The sequence below is a fragment of the Narcine bancroftii genome, chromosome 1, assembly GCF_036971445.1.
Source record: "Narcine bancroftii isolate sNarBan1 chromosome 1, sNarBan1.hap1, whole genome shotgun sequence".
Lineage (NCBI taxonomy): Eukaryota > Metazoa > Chordata > Chondrichthyes > Torpediniformes > Narcinidae > Narcine > Narcine bancroftii.
In genome coordinates, this window is record NC_091469.1 from 365838271 (window position 1) to 365862976 (window position 24706).

Genomic DNA, 24706 nt, shown 5'->3' on the forward strand with positions numbered 1-24706 from the left:
AACTCTTACTGACTCTCACGCCATATGCTCTTCAGATCAGTCAACTACCATCCAGTTCGTCGAAACACAACTTTCCCTAAATTGTGGCTGGGCTGCTTGCCCCAGAGAATTGCAGCATTCCTATTAATGTTGACTTTGTAACAGCACTGATTTATCCCAGTTTACAATCAAATAAAGAATGGACTCACTCGTTTTTTTTTCCAGCACACCATGAAGTCCACTTTTTATTTTCTGCAGACACAACATTGCATTCTTCAACACCCCAAACACCACCCAGCCAAACCCCACTGACCTTCTCATTGGCTCAGTGCCACACGGGTGATCCTGACACTCTCACTCTCCCCCTCCTCCTGCATCCGAGATCCATCACCCATATACTGACGCTTAACATACCTGCACACGTGCGTGCTATTACTCCTGTGCATCACCTCCCTTACGACATCAACGGCAATTGGCACCGCTCCCGACACAGGTAAGTACATGACCGCAACTACTACTTTTTGTCTCAATGATTTACTGACTGAAATTTCAATTCTTGACTCCATGCCTACATCTTTTAAAGACTTCCATGTCAGCCCTTTCTTTGTTGTACTCCCTGACCCTACAATCCTCAGCTCTCACATCCTCCTCCTCTTCATCTTGTGTTGAGAAAAACAGATGAGGGAGGAAATTCGACAGAAGTGGCTGAAAACAGGGATATGATGATAGATCTGTTTTTTTTTCTTTACCCTCTTAAAAACTAGCTTCTTTGGCAAAGTTTCTTCCCTCCCCATCTTTATATCCACTTGTCTCTCAATGTCTCCCAAGGCGCCACATAGATTTCTGTCTAATTATCCTTCTGCGGAGCACCAAGGCTGCTAGATAATTCCAAATTTGACCTTTTTTTCCAATGATATTCAGTTTGACTTTGAAATCTTTAAAAGCATCTATTAGTCATGTGATTACATGATACAATTATTCTTGTGAAGCTGATGAGAGCAGCCACTTGGCATAGAGCACGGGCACATCAACAATCTGAAGGATCACACAACCTTGATTTTGGTTAATGTAGGAATGTTAGGCACTTCTAACTTTTCAAATAAAGCCATGGCATTTCAAGATCCACCTAAATAGGAAGGCTGTTCAATGTTTCTTCCAGTCAACAGTGCAGCACTTCCTTAATACTGTAATATCAACCAATAGTTTACTTTCTGTCATTCATCAGAAAGACCCCCCGATCCATAAGTGTGAACAAATGAATGTAGCTGGATCTTGGCTTTCTATTTGCAGTCATTACTTTCATTTCTAGCTGGTATATGATCATGTGATTGTCCAGGCCTAAATCCCAGTAAGTTGAGACCTTGCTATACTGAACATGAAGACCATATGACATAGGAGCAGAAATAGGCTATTCAGCCCATCAAGTCTTCCCTGCCATTTAATCATCTGTTTTCCAACTTTGACCCTCTGCCTGGTCCTCTCCCCATAACTTTTGATGCCCTAGCTAATCAAAAATCTGTCAATCCCTGTCTTAAATACACCCAATGACGACCTCCACAAATACTTGTGGCAACAAATTCCACAGATTTACAACCCTCTTGTTAAGAAATTCCTTTCTGTCTATTCTAAGTGGACAACCTTCAATTCTGAAGTTGTGTCTTGTGTCCAAGATTCTGCCACCAACCTTTCTATATCTACACTGACCATGGTTTTCTATATTTTTAATGTTTCAGTGACACTCCCCCCCCCCCTGCCCCCCATTCTCCTAAATTCTGATCTGTACAGTCCAAGAGCTGTTAAATGCTCCTCAGATGAATCCTTTCATTCTTGGAATCATCCTTGTGAGCCTTCTCTGAACCATCTACAACATCAGCACATCCTTTCTTAAATGAGGATGCCGAGACTGTTCACAATACTCCAAGTAAGGCCTCTACAGCATATCCCTGCTTTTGCTTTCTTTTCTTCTTGAAATTAATGCCAGTATTGTATTGGCCTTTTTCAATACCAACTCAACCTGCAAATTTACCTTCAAGCTATTCTACATGAAGACTCCCAGGTCCCTTTGCATCTGGATATTTTCAATTTTCTCCCCATTTAGAAAACTGACTGCCCATTTTTTTCTATCAAAGTGCATGACTGTATACTTTCCGACATTGTATTTTGTTTGCCCCTTCTCTGCCCATTCTCCAAATTTGACTAAGTCCATGTTTACTCAACACTACCTGCTTCTCCACCTACCTTCGTATCATCTGAAAACTTAACTACAAAACCATGCATTCCATAATCTAAATCTTTAATATACTCATAAAAAGAAGCAACCCCAACACCTGTGGAACACCACTAAATCTGGCAACCAACCAGAAAATGATTCCTGTATTCCGATTCTCTTCTTCCTGCCAGTCAACCAATACTCTACCCATGTAAGTATGTTTCCTGCCTTATACCATGTGCTTTTTTCTAGTCTCATGTGTGTCACCTTTTCAAAGGCCTTCTGAAAATCCAAATGCACAACATCCACTGCATCTCCTTTATCTAGCCTGCTTGTTAGTTCTTCAAAGAATTGACAAGCAAGATTTTCTTTTAAGGAAACCATGCTGGTTTTGGCCTATCTTGTTATGTGCCTCGAAGTACTCCATACCTCATCCGAGACAATCGACTCCAACATCTTCCCAACCACTGACGTTAGACTATTACGTCCATGATTTCCCTTCTTATGCCTCCCTTCCTTCTTGAATATTGGAGTAACATGTGATTTTTCCAGTCCTCCAGGACCATCCAAGAAAGTTGAAGCTCTCCATTAACCTTGGGTTTTGTAAAAGTTGAAATCCTGAACTCTGTTTTTAGATAAATGCAACTTGTTTTGAAATCAATGCTTGCACTAAGAAGCATTGCTCTAATTGGAGCAACAAGTGGGGTGGTTACTGGTGCATTTTTATGGACCATTGACTTGCACAATGAAGGCCTATTTGTGACAGTGACAACTGCATTGCTTTGATCTGTGAATCTCATGATCACAGAGTCTAGTCTAGTTTGTTATTTTCTAGAATTGATTAAACAATAACAACCGGTTGCTTAATGCCAAAGGACAATCAATAATTCTTTATTTGCCACAATTTTTACAATATTTATCGAATTTAAAAGAGGCCTAAAGCTGAAGTGTCAAATGATTTTGCATCATTATGTCACAGAATCATTTAATATGCATTGCTAAAGATTTTTAAACAGTTTATATTTGAAATAACAACACTCAAATCGAAAGCAAGCATTTTCCCCTATTCTTTCCACAATAACTGTGGAACAAAGTACTGTATCTAGACGAAAAACCTTGACGATGACCTATATCTACTCTTCCAACTTCTATTTAAATAAAAACAATCTTTCATTTTCAAAAAGGTGCCTAAGCTTTGGAACTTCTTCCACTCTTGTTTGTACCAAATGATTTTAAAAAAAGATATTGACTGTTGGCTAATCAGGCTTTAGGAAATGGTGAGGACATGGATTCAAATACCATGGACATCCAAAGAGGTTGCATCTTGCAATGTTTTGTATACTTGGCACAATAAATGCAAACTGAGGTTGAAGAATAATTTATTTGTTCTTTCCATGAGTGTTAGCCATTAGTTTTCTTACAAAATTTTTTAGAATATTAGTGAATTATCACAAAGCCTTTCTTTACCTTCCCCAAATATGACAAGTAGAGGCCAAAATGTCATTATATTATTGAAATCAAATTTTAATCAGTGTTTCCTCACTTGTACCCATCTTCCAAGTGATTAGATCACATTTTTAATATTAAGACAACTAGTTCTATGTTATAATATTGATACATCAACATTTACTGGGACATTGTGTGATCTATTTAAACATCTGTAATATTTACAGTAAGGAAAATGGTCTCTGTCAAGTTACTATCTCAAAACTAGCATTAAAGGTGGTAGTGACGATGAATATACTGCATAGTTATACTACATTGAGTTTATTACTGACAATTCTTTCTCAATATCATTGTCCTAATATTGCTTTACAAATTTTAAAATTATTAATTGCAATGTGGAGACACGCACAATGTTGCAATTTCTTTCTTATGGTTAATTTTGTTATGGTTTTCCAGTTGTTCAGTGACAGCTATCGTAAAAGTACCTGAACGCAGAAGACTGAAGGAAATATTTGTATCTTTTAACATTTCTGAAATATTTTTGCAGTTAGGCTGAAGTTGATTTCCCTCCAAGGTTGGCATAACATTTTAGCGTTCAGTCCAGAAGTCAAAGTCCATTTTAAAATTTGTTTTGCATGTCAATTGCAGTATGTCTTAGTAACTGATCCTTTGCCATTTTTAAAGTTAGATATTAGGACATCTCATGGCGTCAGTATATTTTGGCAGGTACCTGTATGCAATAGTATGCAATTTACTAATGAAATGGAACTGCAGCCTGGTTAATAAGTGCTCCTTTTTATTAGTTCCAGGGAAATTTCATATTATCTTGATTAATTGCTCAAGGCACTGTGAATGTTCAGTTTCTATTAGTGAGTCTAATGAGCCAGTGATACAGTCAGTTTTATAACGAAGAATTTGAGAACAAAGAATGTAATAATATGTTAGTAATTCAATAAGTTACCAGTGCTTTAAACTTATCAAAATTTTCTTTGGACTTGTGTGTTCCAGTAAACAGCCATTCCGTTCCCAACTTGCATTAGCTGCTCACTTGTCATTATAGTTTCCATTGCAGCAGTCTTTTAATCTTGGCAGTACCTTTTTGCCAACAGGGTGTGAAACTTTGAATGCACTCCATTTTATGATCTACAGTTTTCTTTCCTAATTTTGATCTGTTTATAATGCGTTGCTAGACAGTTGTTTCTGTTTGCAGTCTATTCTTACATTGACTTTGATCTGACAATCACCTAACCTTCACCATTAGAACAGAAATAGATCATTCAGCCCTTCGAGCCTGTTCTGGGAAGGGAATGTCTGATTTGCTGAGATCATGTTTGATCAGCATATTCATTCCTGTCACTTGGCTTGGCTCCACAGTATCTTGAGACCAGAACGCAAAATAATTTCAGACTAAAATTTAAAACCATTGGCTCACTTTCGATTCATTATTTTTGTGTTAAAATTTTTTAGAATTCCTCTATACTTTTCAAAATATTTTCAAACTTCTCTTCTTGATGGCTCACTCGAATTCATCAGCATGTGTACCCATGTACAAGTTTTTTAAAAATTTCTCCTGTCAATTCCTTTAGAAACTCTACAATCCTCAACAGATCATATTTTCAATCTTCTATATTCCAGGAACTAATAATCCTCCTTTATAATAATTAGGATGAGATAATCCTCATTCTTCATGCTTTTTTTTAAATAATCCTTTTGGTATCCTGTCTGGAAAAGCTGCCTTATGCCCACCGAAAGCTTTGTTGGTCAGATGGCACCTACATTTTTGAACGTAGTCAAAAAATGCTATAACCACTGCAACAACATTGTTTTCTAATTTTGAAATCTTGAGTTCCTGCCATCCGTTATATACATTTACATCCCTGTTATCCGGAAATCAAGCCTGATGCAACCAGCAAAAAAATTGGAGGAAATAGAAAGGTAAAAAATAGGAAAGTTTAAAATTGGTGCCCCTAGTGGTTAGTTCAACAAACATGCAACACACCGTCTCAAGCATCTATCAATCCCAATAGGAGCTGGATACCAGGGGTTTTATGGTCCATCTGAAAATCACTGCCTTTAAATCCTCATCTGAGCTTGCTGATCTGCCCCAATGTACCTCTTCAGACCCTTTGTGTCTTCCATATCCTGCTTTCCTATTCAATGCCTCAGACCTTGCTGATTTGCTATTTTACCCTATATTTAATTTTAGCTCCTTGTTTTTTGACGTCCACACAAAGTACCTCTGCATCCCAATTTCATTGCATTGGTGAATTCGGAATAAATGCAGCAACATCTTCAAAGTGTCAGGAGAGATTTAATTGTGAATGAACTTCTGTCTTTTGAGCCAGAGGTTTATGGATTCAAGTCCCACTTCATGGACTTGACCACAATCCAGGCTGTTGTTCCAGCAGAGTTCAGAAGGAATGCTGCACTGTTGGAGGTGCTTTCTCTTGGATTTTGTGGGACCTATGGAAAAGTAGGTTTCATTTGGCCTTTGAGAAGAATTATTCTCGCAACTAACATCATTGTCGACTTTAACCATAACCATATATAACTGTTTACGACGTGGAAACAGGCCATGTCGGCCCTTCAAGTCCACGCCGGTTCACTTGAACAATGCAACAGATTCACTTCTTCCTGTAAAGTGGAAAATCTTAATGAAGTTAATTCTCAGAATGAAAAGAATCAACTGGTGCAAGGTATGCAACTTTTTGAAAATGGTAAACAATAATCTTGATTGAAATCCTTTAAAGACCATCGAAAAAGCAATCTTTCTGGTTGCCTAGAGTATCGTACTGCTTGATATTGAAGGAAATCAGTTTACGTGTCCAATTAACATCTTTCTGCACCCACCAAAGACCTTTCTGTCTGGTAATAACTTAGGTTAAGGCACCAGAGTCTGTTGAATGTAATGACTGTTTAATTCTGTGCACAGTACCGAAAGCTACCTGACTCCAGTGAACTTGGAGAAGTGAACAGTAAATGACTGGACAAGATCCATCTTGAACACACACACACACACACACACACACACACACACACACACACACACACACACACACACACACACACACACACACACACACACTGATTACCCTTTTACAGTTGTGCGATGCAGACTTGTCTCAACTGTGACCAGACTTTCAAGTTAACTGTTAATATAAAATGTTATCTGGGGGTTCTGGAAAGATCAATTATAAAAATATATTTTTATTGTTTCATGAATGTATTTGCAGATGTCTAGAACTTGCAGGTAGATTTTAATATGAGATTGATGTGGGTTTGCTTTTACAAAAAGTCGGGGGGGGGGGGGGGGAGCTGTCCTTTCGTAACCCTGAGTGCATCAAAGGAATTAATAATGGTTCTGTCTGTGGCATTATCTGAGTTATTCACCAGTTGGTTAGATTGACTGTGAAAGAAAGAAAATGCCACATTATCAGAATTACATTTGTAGTCATTATTTGCACAAACTAAAGAATACAGCGAGAGACCAGTAAAAATGCTTCTTCATTTCCAAAGTAGTTAACAATGAAACAGAACAAAGCAATCCCCACCAGCAAAGACATCCTGCTACCTATCAATTTCACTTTTCCAGTGGAAGAATGATAACAGCAGTCCTCATTTTATACAGTGTCATGCTTTTAACTTCTGATATTTGACTTGCCTGTCAACCAGCCTAGTATTAAGTAGAGCAGACTGTTTCAACATCTTTTTCTCGCAAGGAGGTATTTAAAAATGAAAGAAAATTGCTGATGCAGCTTAATTTGTGTATATATACATTGACAATGATAGAACAGTGGGAAACCAACTATTTGACTCACTTTGCCCCACATTTGAAGCCAATTGCAATTCCAGATGGTTGTGAACAGCGACTAACAGTGAGGTAATATCCCAAAGTTGGAATAGGGATTATGCTCTGCTGATTTTACAAACATATCTAAACCAAATGTGATGAATTTGACTTGGCTATTCCAAATGTCCTCTGAATAAGCTCAGATAATTTTCATTAATATACTGTAGCTTGCACTATATTTAGATTGCTGGCTTCAAAAAGTGGACAAGAACTCTTAAATTTAGTTGAACTAAAAGGTGGGATTTTTAGTTAGTATTTCATTTTTCTCCCCCAAGTGTTTAGTGCATGTGTAGGGATTTGTGAATCATCTGTCATTGCTCACTTCGATATAGGCTGAGTAAGTACTTGTGGAGACAAAGTTGATGGATAATTCATGTGAAGAGCAGTACAACAGAAAATCAAGCACCTTCAGGACTTTGGTGTTGATTACCCCCATATTTGAACTATTGGCTTTTTTTTAAGAATTATAGTTCAATAATAGACCCTTCCAGCCCACACAGTCCAAAAACACCCATGTAACAAATTAACCTACTCATCCTGTATGTCTTTGCAATGTGGGAAGAAACTTGTGTACATGGAGTAAACCCACGCAGACGTGGGAAGAATGGAGAAACTTCTTGAGGACAGCACTGGATTCGAACCCCGGTCGCTGGCTCTGTAATAGCATTGCGCTAACTGCTACGCTGCCCTTATTAATGCACCAACATTCATTTAAGTCATATTTTAAAGGATGTTACACATTTGTAAAATGTTTCTAATAAGATTAAAGAGAGAAAGAGAAAGCAGGAGCAAAATTACAATTTGCTGGAGGAATTCAGCAGGTCAAACAGCATTTTTAGGAGAAACAGAATTGTTGATGTTTCATCAAGACTGAGAGTGTGTAGGAGAGATCACCAGTATATAATGAAAGCACAGAGGGGAAGCAGTGAGAGAGGGACTTGTGGAAGTCCCATAGAAGAGGGAAAGAAAATGTCCCTCAAAGAGACTTTATAGTGGAATGGTAAATTGGAGACACATGAGAGCAGCAGTTGGTGGAATCCAGGCAGAACCAGAGTCCCTGCGTGTTTGATGGGGTTGCAGGAAATCAGAGCCCAGTTACTTTAAAGATAGCAGGAAACAGGCGAACATATATTTGAACTTTGGCTATGTTGCAGAGTGCTATAACCCAGAACAGACAAGTTGCCAGTCAAACCTGTTACTTGCTGTTGGCTCTTTTTTTCTTCTTCCTTTAAAAGCTAACCACTGATGAAGTCAAAGAAGTGGCCTATTCCAACCTTCATGTAAGTAAATATTTACCAGGGCTGATATTAATCAAGTTTAAAAGTTTCAATGTGAGGGAGGCACTGCATCTTAAATTCATTAATCCTAGCCTAACCCATATTTGCAATATGTGGTGGTTCAATGGATTTGATACTAATGAACTATAATTCATTCAATGCTGACATTTTAATATAAAAGGCTCACAATTTATTCTGTGATCATTGAATTGTTAATTCTGGTTTGCATGAGTCTTGGAACTCAGACTGTGTGGCCATGCTAATCTGATGCTGAAGCCTATGACATTTAATCATGTAACATTTGCTCAGTTTTAATGTTATTTATTTACTGGAGATTAATGCAGCATCACCAACTCTACACAAAATACTTCACTTATGTTTAACAGAGTAAATAATAAAAGTTATATATTGGAATAAAGAACATGCAAAAGTGGACAGACTTGGGATATACAGTTAAACAGAAATGTATTTTATTAGTGTCTCTTCACCAATGAGAAGCAATAGTAAATTCCTCCAATTTAATACAATTATTGAAACTAGTAATTTCAAATTGAAGTGTTCAGTTTAACACCTTTATATACGAGATTAATGAAATAAAGGGAAAAAATAAATGAAAGCAAAGGAACTTGAACCACAGCGGCTTCGGTCTTCTCCATTTCTTCCCACCAACTTCTGTTGGTTTTACAAGAGCAAGTATTCTTGAGTTGCACTCAGGAGATCAATCACTTATTCTAAGGGATCCCAAACCAAAAATTAAAGGTTGGTAACTGCCATTTCTGCTTATTGTAATTTGTAAAAACAATCAGTGAGATACACGATTGCCAGGGTTTCGCAAACATAGGCCAACTCAATCCATGCTATGATCAAACAAGCAGCTATTGAATACTTCTTGTTGATGGACAAGCTTAGTTTTATTTCATTTAGACTTGATATTGAAATAAGTGCTGGCATGTGATGCATAACTTCATGTATCTTGTGGGTTTGCCAGAATTAACTAAATAGGGAGAATAAAAATAATAGTATTTGATGCACGGTCAGTTTCACAAAAACTGAAGTTGCCGAGACTGGAAGCTTTTATTTACAAGAGACATCATCCTTGTGTTGGTCGGTCATGCTGACCAGGACATGAACTTGGGGTAGACTTGTGGCATGACAAGCATGGGGAAGAAAGGGGCCAGTCATGAGCCAGCCAGCGAGAGCAGGGTCAGCCAGGAAAGGTCATGACATTTACATATGGCATGCAAATATATACAATAGTGGTTTCACCACAGTATTTAGGTAGGATGTGTAAATATGTGGTTGATGGTCAGCAGACTGTGGTGAAGGAACCATTTTAGTATGGAACCACTGATTCTAACTCCACATAAGCAGTAGTTTAGTCATGCTGCAAAACTCTCAATACAATTCAGAAATATAATTTTGTTGGTGGTGTGTTCCTTGCATATTACATTTAATATTTTTTCCAGACTCTTTTGTGTAGTCTTCCAAAGGCGCTATTTGCCTTGGCGAGTCTGTTGTCTATCTCATTGTCGATCCTTGCATCTGATGAAATGGTGCAGCCGAGATAGGTAAACTGGTTGACCGTTTTGAGTTTTGTGTGCCCGATGGAGATGTGGGGGGGCTGGTAGTCATGGTGGGGAGCTGGCTGATGGAGGACCTCAGTTTTCTTCAGGCTGACTTCCAGGCCAAACATTTTGGCAGTTTCCGCAAAGCGGGACGTCAAGCGCTGAAGAGCTGGCTCTGAATGGGCAACTAAAGCAGCATCATCTGCAAAGAGTAGTTCACGGACACGTTTCTCTTGTGTCTTGGTGTGAGCTTGCAGGCGCCTCAGATTGAAGAGACTGCCATCCGTGCGGTACCGGATGTAAACAGCGTCTTCATTGTTGAAAAACAACCAACTGAAAAACCTCACAAAGATAAGCGTATACAGAGCCGTTGTCATACCCACACTCCTGTTCGGCTCCGAATCATGGGTCATCTACCGGCACCACCTACGGCTCCTAGAACGCTTCCACCAGCGTTGTCTCCGCTCCATCCTCAACATTCATTGGAGCGCTTAAACCCCTAACGTCGAAGTACTCGAGATGGCAGAGGTCGACAGCATCGAGTCCACGCTGCTGAAGATCCAGCTGCGCTGGATGGGTCACGTCTCCAGAATGGAGGACCATCGCCTTCCCAAGATCCTGTTATATGGCGAGCTCTCCACTGGCCACCGTGACAGAGGTGCACCAAAGAAAAGGTACAAGGACTGCCTAAAGAAATCTCTTGGTGCCTGCCACATTGACCACTGCCAGTGGGCTGATAACGCCTCAAACCGTGCATCTTGGCGCCTCACAGTTTGGCGGGCAGCAACCTCCTTTGAAGAAGACCGCAGAGCCCACCTCACGAACAAAAGGCAAAGGAGGAAAAACCCAACACCCAACCCCAACCAACCAATTTTCCCTTGCAACCGCTGCAATCGTGTCTGCCTGTCCCGCATCGGACTTGTCAGCCACAAACGAGCCTGCAGCTGACGTGGACTTTTTACCCCCTCCATAAATCTTCGTCCGCGAAGCCAAGCCAAAGAAAACATTTAATATTGCACTAATACATGCAAAAATGTTGAACTAATTAAAGACAACTGATGCTATATTTCTAAATTTCTTGCAGTTGCTCTTGTTTAGAATTGGAAGTTTTGTATGTATTTTCACTTCACCTAGATATATGTGTCTGTCAATTTAGTAACTTACTAATTTCTCCACAATTATTATGGAAAACATAGATTTTTGAAAATAAAATCATTTTTTGATAAATAGCATAAATGTTTTTTTAAGTGTTTTTTTTTTACCTTGAATTCAAAGACAAGAAATTGCAATTGCTGAAATTCTTGGTGGGGGGGGGGTGGGTGGAGAGAAAATAATGTTGGAAATAATCAGCTGTTCAGGCTATGTTTTTGACAGAGAAACAAATGAGCATTTCAGGGCAATGATTCTTCACCAGAACTAAGGAATCAAACATGCTTGAAGTTGCAGAAGTAGGAAGGGTGGAGCTAACAGAAAGAATATCTTTGATAGGGTGGAGACTGAAGCACTGAATGATGCAAATGTTGGTGGAGATTTACCTGAGATGGGATGATGAGAGATTGTTAATTACTGGTGATCTATCTGGAGGTGTTAGTGGAAGGAGATGAATGAGAACACTGAGAGGGGAAAAAAGCTAGAACCAAAAATTACAAAATGATGCAGTATAGGTTGAGAACCCTTTATCCGAAATGCTTGGGACCAGACTTTTTTCAGTTTTAGGGTTTTTTGGATTTTGGAACGATGGAACTAAGCAGATCAGCAGAATACCTGTATCAGTGGTTAAACAGCAACAACAAACAACAGCAGGCTTTTTGAATGCTGACATGATCCCACAAGTGGAAAATTCACATGAAATAATGTTTCTTTCTCTTTGGCTTGGCTTCGCGGACGAAGATTTATGGAGGCGGTAAAAGTCCACGTCAGCTGCAGGCTCGTTTGTGGCTGACAAGTCCGATGCGGGACAGGCAGACACGGTTGCAGCGGCTGCAGGGGAAAAATGGTTGGTTGGGGTTGGGTGTTGGATTTTTCCTCCTTTGCCTTTTGTCAGTGAGGTGGGCTCTGCGGTCTTTTTCAAAGGAGGTTGCTGCCCGCCAAACTGTGAGGCGCCAAGATGCACGGTTTGAGGCGATATCAGCCCACTGGTGGTGGTCAATGTGGCAGGCACCAAGAGATTTCTTTAGGCAGTCCTTGTACCTTTTCTTTGGTGCACCTCTGTCACGGTGGCCAGTGGAGAGCTCGCCATATAACACGATCTTGGGAAGGCGATGGTCCTCTATTCTGGAGACGTGACCCACCCAGCGCAGCTGGATCTTCAGCAGCGTGGACTCGATGCTGTCGGCCTCTGCCATCTCGAGTACTTCGACGTTAGGGATGAAAGCGCTCCAATGGATGTTGAGGATGGAGCGGAGACAACGCTGGTGGATAATGTTTAGTACTTACTAAAAAAAAAACTTGATCTCTGCTTACAAAAGAAGACCACCTCCCTGCCGCCGCTGCTGATTCTTCAATGCTGCTAGTCCCTGATATCTCCCCACTGCTGCCACTGGTCCCCAACTACCATCTCCGCTCCTGTCCAGGACCCTGAGGTGACTTCCTTGATGCAGACGGCACCGCACCAAATTTGAGAACGGAGTCGCCATTGCTGACTCCAGCTGCAGCTGATGCTGAAGACTTGGATCCAGCTCCTTTTGGCATCTCCCCGGCCAGAAGGAAAGATTACATTTTTTTTAACTATTATTGTAATCAAAATGGCGCCAACAGAGTATCAGAACCCTCATGGCAAGACAGGTGTGGAATTTTTTTACACTTGTCATGTGGGCACTAAAAAAAATTGGGTTTTTTGGATCTTTTGGGTTTTCCGATATTCGGATAATCGTTACTCGACCTTTATTTAAAATTCTGAAATAAAGGGGAATGTTGATAATAGCAGGTCAAGCAGATTCTGCGATGACAGTGTTGGGGAGCTAATGTTACAAACTGATGACCTTCCATCAGAACTGACCAGTTTGAACACAAACTCAAATAGCTGATGATGTGAGACTGTCGAATTTGGTGAGTTCGGGGTTGGGGGGGGGGGGTTGCGATGTTCGTAATAGCCTGAATATGCCTGAGATTGTCTGATCTCGCAAGCTAAGCAGGCTCAGGCTCATGCCTGTTCAGTTCTTGGAGGGGAGACTGCCTCGGAATCCCAGGTGCTGTAGGTTTCTATGAGGGGCGCTGGACAGAGTGATGACTCTCTATCTGCCAATTTCATGTGTGTTACATTCTAAATGTAGTATTACATGACAATAATGTTACCTTTAAACTTTTACACCTACAGTAAAACCTCATTAGAGCGCAGTAGTTGGGGTCCAAGATTTCATACTGCCTTACAGCCGAGTCACGGAACAGATGCATTTATGTCAGAGTGCCCACAGATAATCAAACTCAAGTATTACCAGTGTTCGAAGGATCCGCTATCTAGAACTAACAATTTCAATGAAAGAAAGCAAGTGCATTCTTTTAATATTGGGATTCTGAATTTTAATCAACTTATTTTACAAAAATTTGCAAAGTTCGTGGTCCGCAAACACCCGCGTTTATAAGTGATTCCGCGGATTAACGGATTGCGTTCTAATGAGGTTTCAGTGTATTACACCTTTACACCTAGCTGGAGAATGAGATGCTGCTTCTCAGATTTGTGTTAGGGTTCATTGGAGTCTAAATACTAATGTTATTCAGAGTATGAAGCAGAGAATGGAAGACTGACAAATCAAGCTTTGAAGTTGCCTTTTGTGGTCTGATTTGTAGGGCATCTACAGTTTGTATTTGGTTTCTCCAAATTGCATTGAATACAGTGCACTACATTGGAAGAAGTGCAAGTTAACTGCTGCTTCACTTAGAAGAATCAGCCAGAGAGTTGGAATGAGGATGGCCTCAGTGGGGATATGAGTGGGGAGTGGAAGGTATCTTGTAATGGCATCACCTTGAAGCTGGCAAGGATGATAGAGCAGGTGTAATGGAGCTGGAGAAACCTGAAGAATGGCATTGACCCCTTATAGGAATCAAAGTGGGAGGAGGTTCAATCTTGTTTTCCCGAGAGCAAAGGAGGAAAGAAGAATGAGTCCAAGGTTAAGGTACGAATTTTAAAGTGGATCCAAGGGATTTGTTTCCCCCGAGATGAATAGACCATGGTTGATATCTGGAATACATTGCCATAGGGGATGGTGGAAACAGATCTAATTATTACATTTAAGAAACATTCAGACAGATATAAATGGTTAAGCATTGATACAGTCCTAAAGTGGGCGAATGGGATTAGTATAGAAAGGCAAAAAAGTTGGCATGGACGTACTGGATCGACACAGTTCTGCTATAGGTTCATCATTCTTAAATATTAACTTCTATACTTCCACAGATGTTACCTGACCTCAGTATTTCCAGCATTTTCTACATATTTATTCTGTTTTTTAAACTCATTCCCCAATAATTTTTCAATAATGGGGTTATATCTTCACATGTGGAATTTACAGATTATATTATTTCTCCAAGTAGATTTTAAAAAATCTTCTGTGAACTCAATTCTTCTGAGTAATTCAGTGGGCTCTGGTCCTCAGAAATGGAGGGGGTCATAATTGTGTTCAATTTTATTTTTACCTTATGCCCATACCCCAATTTAAAGCAGATCACTCTGGTTTAAAATAAACCAATGAAATCTTTAGTTACCTTCTTACAAAATTACGTACAATCTGAAATGTGCTCTTCTGATTTAAGATGTGTGGCTGGTAATCTTATAATTTCACTCTTTGTTTAAGTGTTTTCTCATATCAACCCAGCTTTAATTAAATAGTTTGGAAATGTTCTCCTTTATCAGTCAGCTACCAATCCTTTCATTCTTATGACTTTCCATATTCACCATGGAAACTGGTGCAGATCTCCTCGCTGGGCAAGAAGTGCTGACTGAGATTTTGTTGAAATGGTGACCATGCTATTCATGGGTAAGTAGGTTTGTTTACGGAGTTCAATAAGTATTGCAGAAGATTTGACACCAGACCTCTGTACACTCAATTTACCAATTAACAACAGTGGAAATATTCTAAGATTGATTGTGATTACATAATTAGTCAGTCCTTGATGATCATCTGTAGTTGCAAAAGGAACTATTGGTTTGGACTTTGCTATGTAAGCCTTAAGTATAGGCTTGTTTGGCCAAGCTTTCGACAACACCCAGATGTGACATAAGTTTTTTCAGTGAAGTAAGGTTGACTTATTTAGCAGATGATGTGGACTTGGAAGAGGCAGTTACAGTGCAGAAGCAGTAGCCTTTTTTAAGTTGCACCACCTGGGTAGCCCTTCTGGGACCCAGGTGTGATTTTTGGGGAAAAGGTCCTGGAAGCACCTTTTAAATTGCAGGGAGATTGTCCTGGCGATTTAAGTGGGATCCCATTCCTGCAATGACGTGTCACATACTCACCGTAAGTACCACTGGATGTTCGGATGCTGGCTGCCTGATGACGCATACATGCAAGTGCTGACGCATGCATGCAAGCGCTGACGTCACCAGAATAAGCGGGTTAGCCACTTTCACTTTCAAATCACCTGTGGAGGTGACTTAGGTAGGTTTTACTGGGTTCCCTGACTACCTCTGAGGTAGATCAGGGACCCGGTTGGATTCCGACAGGGTTGACCTTGTCAGACCCTTTCCTTTCTCACTGCCATGTAATTGGGACAATAACGAGGCAAGGTTAACCCCATTTTACACGGCAATTACTGCGACGGAGTGGATGCTGAGTTAAGGCCACATTTCCATAGGTGAGGAATTTTACATGTTTTTTTTTAAATTAGCAGTGAACAAAATATGATAAAGATGTAAAGAACATTGAAGAAAAAGGGTCTGCAAATTTAAAACTTGAGAGGCTGTAGTTTAAAGGTCATATATTACAAACAAGAGCCTTTCAGCATTTTGTTCATCCCTATTCATGCTGACTCAAGTACAGGTGGTCCCCGATTTACAGCTGTAATTGAACAAGGCCATAAATAAATTTTTTAAAAGATTTTTAACAAATTAATTTTCAATTAAGAATATAAGCCTATGCACAGTACCTTCAATAAAGATACTCCTCCATCCCCATATGAACTTCTAGAATATAATAAAATCATTGGACTCTGGCCTTGGGCTGCCGCTGGGAGTGGAGACCACTGTATACAATACTTTTAATATAAAATATGCATTTGCACAGAGTTTTAATAAAGATTTTTTTAAAAATTGTATGTGTGGGTGGACGTACCTCACGTAGGTCGGAAGTCAAAGACTACCTGTACCCATCCATGGTATTCTCAATTTCTACCACTCAATCTTGGACTTTCAAAGCCACATTGTTTCACTGGCTCATCTAGATACTTCAATGTTGTGAGAGTACCTGCTGCCACCATCCTGTCAGGATGTGAGTTCCAGATTTTAATCATAAGAGAATGGCATTTTAAATTCAATTTCATAAGCTGTCTTCTCTCCAAAGAATTGTATTGAAGATATTTGCACCATTTTAATCAAATGTTATGATCTATCTATTCAGAATGACTTTGCTCTAAGTTTGTATCTTATTTATTTTAGAATTGCAGAAACTGTTTAATCTTGTATGGGATATCAATTCTTATTAAAAAGTAATGTGTGAGAGGGCAGTTTAGAACAAGAATCTGGGGCATTTACTTGCAGGGTGTGTAAATCCTAGCTGCAGGTTTTCTGTGAATTTAAATGAGTAGTCTTGACTCAAGTTCCACGCAAATGTGATTTGACTACAGAGAGTTAACACCAGATTGTTGGTTTCATTGAGAGTGTGTAGGAGAAAAGAAATTCTGTGAGTATTGTGAAGTGTAGGGTAAAGGCACATTATTTAATTAGATGTGGCAAATCAGGAGTAATATCTGACAACTTTCCACACTTACTGGGAGGCTGTTTTACATTTCTTTATAGTGGCTTAAGGGAAGATTTCTGGCAAATAGGTGGTTACTTTTAGCACAGGAGGTGATTCATAACATGTCAAGACCACAAAAGTAGAAAAGGCCTGTAATTCTAAAGAGAGTGCTCCTCAAATATTAAGAGTCTGCATGGAGGCCAAATATTTCCATGTGAAACGCTGTAATTCCTAACTTTCTATTTACCAACCAATGTTGCTATGCATGAGCAATATTCCTTGCCAAAAGCCAAGCATTTTGTGTGGAAGCTGTTGCCTAGCCACAGATTTGATAACTACATAAATTAAGGTAGATACATGAAGGTACAGTGATTATTTATGATTAAGTTCTTCACCGTGCCTTTATTACTTGCAAACTGAGGGATTGATTTTACTTGTAGGCTTTGGTGGTGACCAGAAATTATTCCCCTTTTAAGGCACAGTAAATCTGCTCTTCACTGACCTATAGGTTTTGTGCCATGGCACTGAAGGTTCCTCCTCTGACCTCTTATGAAAATTTCCACTTTTGATCATTGCTGGGTATATCAGTAAAGTGGCACATGTTCCTGAAGAGGTGGGGCAGGGTACTTTCGATTCTTGGGAACCCTCACCGTTATTTCGGAACCCTGTGAAGTTTCACAAATTTAGCTCCATCAAGGGCAAAGATCTGGTGCACCTGGTGCATCCCAACTAAATTGTACCATGACATGTTGAACATAGAAGTACTTTGAGGCTGGTTAAAAAAAAAAAGTGCTCTGGGTGGGGACATAAATATTAAAAAGTGTAACTTTAATTCCACCACACTGACCAAGTTAGCCAGGGCCCCTGGCGTATCTCCACCACTGTTCTGTCAATGCAGGCAGCACATTTTCTCTCAGCCTCCTCTTCCTAATATCCACATAAGCTCCTTGGCCTTGTCAACATTGAGAGTAAGATTGGTTATTCTAGCACCACCCAACCAGTTTCTCAATCTTCACCCTATATGTTGAATTGTCCCATTTCCCATTACTCTGCCAGCAATGGTGCAGTCATCAGAAAACTTGTGGATTGCATTGGAGCTGAACTTGGCTGTGCAATTGTGAGTGTACAGGGAACAGAACAAGGGATGAAGCACAAGGCCTTGAAGTACTTGTGTTGATGGTCAGTGAGGATGAGGTGATGTTGCTCATCCACACTGATTGGGGCCCGCTGATGAGGAAGTGGCAGATCCATTTGCAGAGGGACGAACAGAGTTCGACAACTCTCAGTTTGATCATCGGCTTTTCTGGGACAGTGGTGTTGAACACTGAGCTGTCCAATGAATGACAGCCTTTTGTAGGTGTTCTTTTTGACCAGGCTCAGAGTGGAGACCCAGTGAGATGATGATGTCTTCCATCACAATGTTGGGACAATAAATTATTTGAACTGGGTCCAGATCTCTCATGGAGCAGGAGATGATTCACTCCATAACCAACCTCTGTATCTTGTAACCTTCTCTTTGGCTTGGCTTCACGGACGAAGATTTATGGAGGGGGTAAAAAGTCCACGTCAGCTGCAGGCTCGTTTGTGGCTGACAAGTCTGATGCGGGACAGGCAGACACGATTGCAGCGGTTGCAGGGGAAAATTGGTTGGTTGGGGTTGGGTGTTGGGTTTTTCCTCCTTTGCCTTTTGTCAGTGAGGTGGGCTCTGCGGTCTTCTTCAAAGGAGGTTGCTGCCCGCCAAACTGTGAGGCGCCAAGATGCACGGTTTGAGGCGTTATCAGCCCACTGGCGGTGGTCAATGTGGCAGGCACCAAGAGATTTCTTTAGGCAGTCCTTGTACCTTTTCTTTGGTGCACCTCTGTCACGGTGGCCAGTGGAGAGCTCGCCATATAACACGATCTTGGGAAGGCGATGGTCCTCCATTCTGGAGACGTGACCCATCCAGCGCAGCTGGATCTTCAGCAGCGTGGACCTTAAACAACATAGAACAATACAGCACAGGAACAGGCCCATCAGCTCCCAATATCTGCACCAAACACGATGCCAAATTAGACCAAAATTCTGCTGCTTCCACATGATGCATTCGCTTCTAGACTCCATGTGTCAAACTTCTTCACTATCCACCATATGACCAATTTTGGAGTTATTCACAAGTTTACTAATTGTGCCAGCTATAATCATGCAAATCGTTAATATCTAATAACAAACCTAGCTCTAATCTCCATGATACACCATTGGTCACAAGTAGTAAGATGACCATTTCAAAGGAATAAGTCACTTGACCTACTGGAGATAGATTTGGTTGGAATAGCAACCTCTTAAAGGTTTTCAATCTTTCCAGTACCCATTTTCTTTGGTTGCATTTTGTGCTCTACAATATAGTGGGTCTCCTCAGTTTCTTAAGGATCTTCTCCAAACGTTGCATTTGTCAAAGATTGTCATTCAGGAGGACAAAATTTCCAGGTGAATGGGAACACCACTATTAATCTGAAGATCCCTTCCATCTCACCCAGAATCCTAACAGACAAATGTGCTTCTGTCCTTGTTGCTCCATCAAAACTTTGGAATTCTCGTTCAATCAATACTTTAGCTGTATTTATTACTTAGTGTGCAGTACTTAAAAAGGGTACACACTCATTAAAAATTAACCTTGCATTGTTGCCCAGTTTTCCTGTCAGGAAGGTGATGCACTTGGTCTCAAGTCTCTTGCAAGATTGAGGAATCACAAGGCCCCCTAAAACGTGTCAACTCTGCCACTGATGTGATTAATGGTTGAAAGGGTTGTGTACCAGTTAAGGAGAAAGATATCTGGTTCCAGGAAAGTGATCTTTGGGCTTCTGCACACCCCTTGAAGATAAGGCACAGAAATGACTAACTTCATTGAGATGCTCATTTCATTGAAACGGAATGTAACTTCTTGAGGAGCGTGCATTGTACCTTCTGTTTTGTTCTGGCAAACTCGCACTTCTTTCTAAATATTTAATCTGTCTTTGGCTAACTTACATACAGATTTCCTTGTTGACTCGATGAACTTAGTTCTACAAGTTTCTTCCATAAAAGTATTACAAAATGAAGGACAGTGCAAACTGAAATGAATAGTATGTTGAAAATGATTCTTGATATATTTATAAAATCATTGAATTACTATTATTCATTAGTTTTTCAGGAATTGGGAACAGCCAGTACTGCCAACTAGTGTTTATTTTCTGCCTGGTATAAATACAGATCTTAATTTTCACAGGATAAAAATAAACATGCTTTATTAATACTCTGAGCAATCTTCTGCAACCGATCCTTGCCTTCCTATCGAACAGGCTGACATCAGTGGAGGTGGTTAACGACATCTCCTCCATAATGGTACTCCACACCAGCAGTCCTGAAGGATCTATATTCAGTTCTCTACTGTACTCCCCCTACTGTTATTGTGCAGCCAAATACTGTTCCAAATTCACCAATGGCACCACAGTAGTGGGCTGGGTATCAAATAATGATGAGCTTAAATGCAGGAAATAAAATTAAAAGTCCAGTGGCATGGAGCCAGGGTGAAGGAGATGATCATGGACTTCAGGAGAAGGCCCAGAATCCCTTACCCTGTCCACATTAATGATGATGTAGTCGAGAAAGTCAACAGCTTCAAGTTCTTGTGAATAAGGATCTGACCCGGGACAAACACGTTGACGTGATGGTCAAGAAAGCACGCCAATTCATCTGCTTTCTTAGTTGACTAAGAAGGTTTGGCACATGCCCCCGTCCCCCAACAACTTCTACAGGTGGGCCGTTGAATCAACTTGTTGGATGCATCACAGCATGTTGTGGAAGTTGGTCTGCTTAAGATCAGAGATCAGAATAAGCTACAGAAGGTAGTGACTGCAGCTAAGGACGTAATGTAAACCATGATTGACTCAAGAACAGCCAACATACCAAAAGATCTATTACATCTTGGACACACTCTCTTTTCCCTTTTCCCATCAGGGAGAAGGTTTAAGAGTGTAAAAGTGTGCATCAAAAGGCAGTTCATTCCCTGCAGTCATGAAGAATGAACCCCAGAACAGAGCTGTCATGAAGAATGAACCCCAGAACAGAGCTGTCATGAAGAATGAACCCCAGAACAGTGCTGTCATGAAGAATGAACCCCAGAACAGAGCTGTCATGAAGAATGAACCCCAGAACAGAGCTGTCATGAAGAATGAACCCCAGAACAGAGCTGTCGTGAAGAATGAACCCCAGAACAGAGCTGTCGTGAAGAATGAACCCCAGAACGGAGCTGTCGTGAAGAATGAACCCCAGAACGGAGCTGTCGTGAAGAATGAACCCCAGAACAGAGCTGTCGTGAAGAATGAACCCCAGAACAGAGCTGTCGTGAAGAATGAACCCCAGAACAGAGCTGTCGTGAAGAATGAACCCCAGAACAGAGCTGTCGTGAAGAATGAACCCCAGAACAGAGCTGTCGTGAAGAATGAACCCCAGAACGGAGCTGTCGTGAAGAATGAACCCCAGAACGGAGCTGTCGTGAAGAATGAACCCCAGAACGGAGCTGTCGTGAAGAATGAACCCCAGAACGGAGCTGTCGTGAAGAATGAACCCCAGAACGGAGCTGTCGTGAAGAATGAACCCCAGAACGGAGCTGTCGTGAAGAATGAACCCCAGAACGGAGCTGTCGTGAAGAATGAACCCCAGAACGGAGCTGTCGTGAAGAATGAACCCCAGAACGGAGCTGTCGTGAAGAATGAACCCCAGAACGGAGCTGTCGTGAAGAATGAACCCCAGAACGGAGCTGTCGTGAAGAATGAACCCCAGAACGGAGCTGTCGTGAAGAATGAACCCCAGAACGGAGCTGTCGTGAAGAATGAACCCCAGAACGGAGCTGTCGTGAAGAATGAACCCCAGAACGGAGCTGTCGTGAAGAATGAACCCCAGAACGGAGCTGTCGTGAAGAATGAACCCCAGAACGGAGCTGTCGTGAAGAATGAACCCCAGAACGGAGCTGTCGTGAAGAATGAACCCCAGAACGGAGCTGTCGTGAAGAATGAACCCCAGAACGGAGCTGTCGTGAAGAATGAACCCCAGAACGGAGCTGTCGTGAAGAATGAACCCCAGAACGGAGCTGTCGTGAAGAATGAACCCCAGAACGGAGCTGTCGTGAAGAATGAACCCCAGAACGGAGCTGTCGTGAAGAATGAACCCCAGAACGGAGCTGTCGTGAAGAATGAACCCCAGAACGGAGCTGTCGTGAAGAATGAACCCCAGAACGGAGCTGTCGTGAAGAATGAACCCCAGAACAGAGCTGTCGTGAAGAATGAACCCCAGAACAGAGCTGTCTTGAAGAATGAACCCCAGAACAGAGCTGTCATGCTTTCCTTGGTGCAAATTGATCTTCCTTTTCATTGTGATTATATAAATTGACAGGAGATCCTAAAGCAACTGCCACTATCCCAGTCCCCAGCCACACTCAGGCATGAGCTCCTGATGCCTCAACTACGCTTCTTCACACCCTGTCCCCTGAAAGGATTCAAATCCTTTCTCACAATTCCTCCATCTTTATCGCATCTGCTCCCAGGATGAGGTTTTGCATTCCAGATCATCCAAGATGTCCTCCTCTCAACTACTACTATCAACTAAGCCCTTACCCGTGTTTCCTCTATTTCTTGCACATCTGCTCTGGCCCCCTTTGCCGCTAGGCACAACAGGAGAGGATTCCCCTTGTCCTCACCTTCCACCCCATCAGCCTCAGCATCCAACATTTAATCATCTGTAATTTCCATCTCCTAAAATTTTATCCCATCATCAGACACATCACAGGGACTGCTCCCTCCATGTCTCCCTCATCCACTCATCCTTTCCCATTATTCATTCCCTTAATTCCTACTCCTGTGACTTCAGAAAGTCCCACATTTGCACCCACACCTCCTCCCTCACCACAATTCAGGGCCCTTAATGGTCCTTCTAAGTAAAGCAACTTGTGAATCTACTGGATTATCTGCTGCATCTGGTGCTCCTTTTGTGGGCTTCTGTACATCAGAGACTGGACACAGACTGGGAGATTGTTTTGCCGAGCACCTTCAATCTGTCCACAGCAATGGCTAGGCTCTACCAATGGCCAACCACTTCAATTCCATGCCTCACGCCGGCACTGACATGTCTGCCTATGGTCTCATGCACTGCCAAAACCAAGGCCACCCGCAAATTGAAGATGCAACACTTAATATTACATCTGGGCACTCTCCAACCAGATGGTATTAATATCAACTTCTCTGGTTTCTTTTAGGCCACTCCCCTATCTCCCACTCTTCCCCATACTTCTGTCTCCTTTTTTTCTCCATCTCTCCACCCCCCTCTATCTCTAATTAGAGAGCTATCCCCTTCCCCATCAATTCTCAGCTTTTATTTTTCTCTGGAACCTTTCCATCCAAATCCCATGGCAGGGGAAGGAGCCTGTAGAACTATGCACCTCCCCCTGCCAACCTCCACCTCTTCCCCCCTCCTCCCCCAATTTATTCAGGCACTTGCCTGTATTTTGCTCATACCTTGATGAAGGGTTCCGCCTCAAACATAGGTTATATATCTTTAACTTTGCCACAAAAAGATTGTGACATCTCTTGCTGAGTTTTTCCAGCATTTTTGTGTAAACTACAATCACTTTATCTGCATATTTTCTTGTTTATCTGTCTAAATTGTGGTTTTACACTGGTGGAGATAACTTGTTGATCGGCTTGCAGAAGTCCCCTTTTCACTGTACTTGGTATCTTGTGACAAATAAACTTAGTATCAGTGTGTAAGTGGCTGCAAAAGTGATTTGCCTTTATCGTACTGGCAGCTGTTGTTACTAAATCTTACATACCCATCTTCAAATACCTGTACAGCTATACCCATCCTATCTCCATGACCACCCAATGTTTTCTCTCCCTATCCATACCTTTTGCAATTACAGCTTTGATGTTGTGAGTACTGCACTCCACCAATGGAGACCAAGCCTTGGCATAACTGTTTTGTCCTACTCTATCACTTTTTGCAGTTTTTTTTTGAGAAACAGAATCTTAAAAACATTTTATTAATCAAGTTTTCAATTGCTCAATTGTTTCGCCATTCCCAATCTAAAGCACTGAGAGTTGTTTTCTACTTTAAAATTGTTCTTTTCCAATAACTGCTTTCAATTATTTACTCATTTTCGGTGTGTCCTTTCTTTGCTATCCAGGTATGTAAAAATTCATAATTTATTGATTCTGTTAATATAAGGTCTAATACATTATCCAGAAAATGAGTAAAATAGTGCAATGCAGTTGAAAATATTCTGTGGGAAATCAGCTTTTCTTGCTCTTTTTCATGTTTTTCCATTTGTACTTTCAATTTTTCCCTAATATTCACCTCTTAACAAACTAAGTTTGAACACTTGTTGACTCCCTGCCCTTGAGCAAATCTGCAATGAGTTTCCTCCTTGCTTTATAGAGGCTAATTGTGCAAGAGACTGCATCCACAAAGATGTGATTTAAAAACCC

The 24706-nt window shown here is 41.0% G+C and overlaps 1 protein-coding gene across 7 annotated transcripts in view; it reads left to right on the plus strand.

The window, feature by feature from the left end:
• The window catches only part of egfra (epidermal growth factor receptor a (erythroblastic leukemia viral (v-erb-b) oncogene homolog, avian)), a 334197-nt gene that overhangs the window by 62900 nt on the left and 246591 nt on the right, over positions 1-24706 (plus strand). For 2 of the 7 annotated variants that reach the window (XM_069912632.1, XM_069912639.1), the window contains exon 1: positions 6194-6330. The exons of 4 other annotated variants lie outside the window; for them this stretch is intronic. In XM_069912632.1, coding sequence (XP_069768733.1) covers positions 6210-6330 — 121 coding nt within the window. In that variant the 5' untranslated portion in view covers positions 6194-6209. Of the gene's footprint in view, positions 1-6193; positions 6331-8719; positions 8765-24706 lie in introns of those variants that run through there. One more of the 7 variants, XM_069912683.1, reaches the window with a different exon arrangement.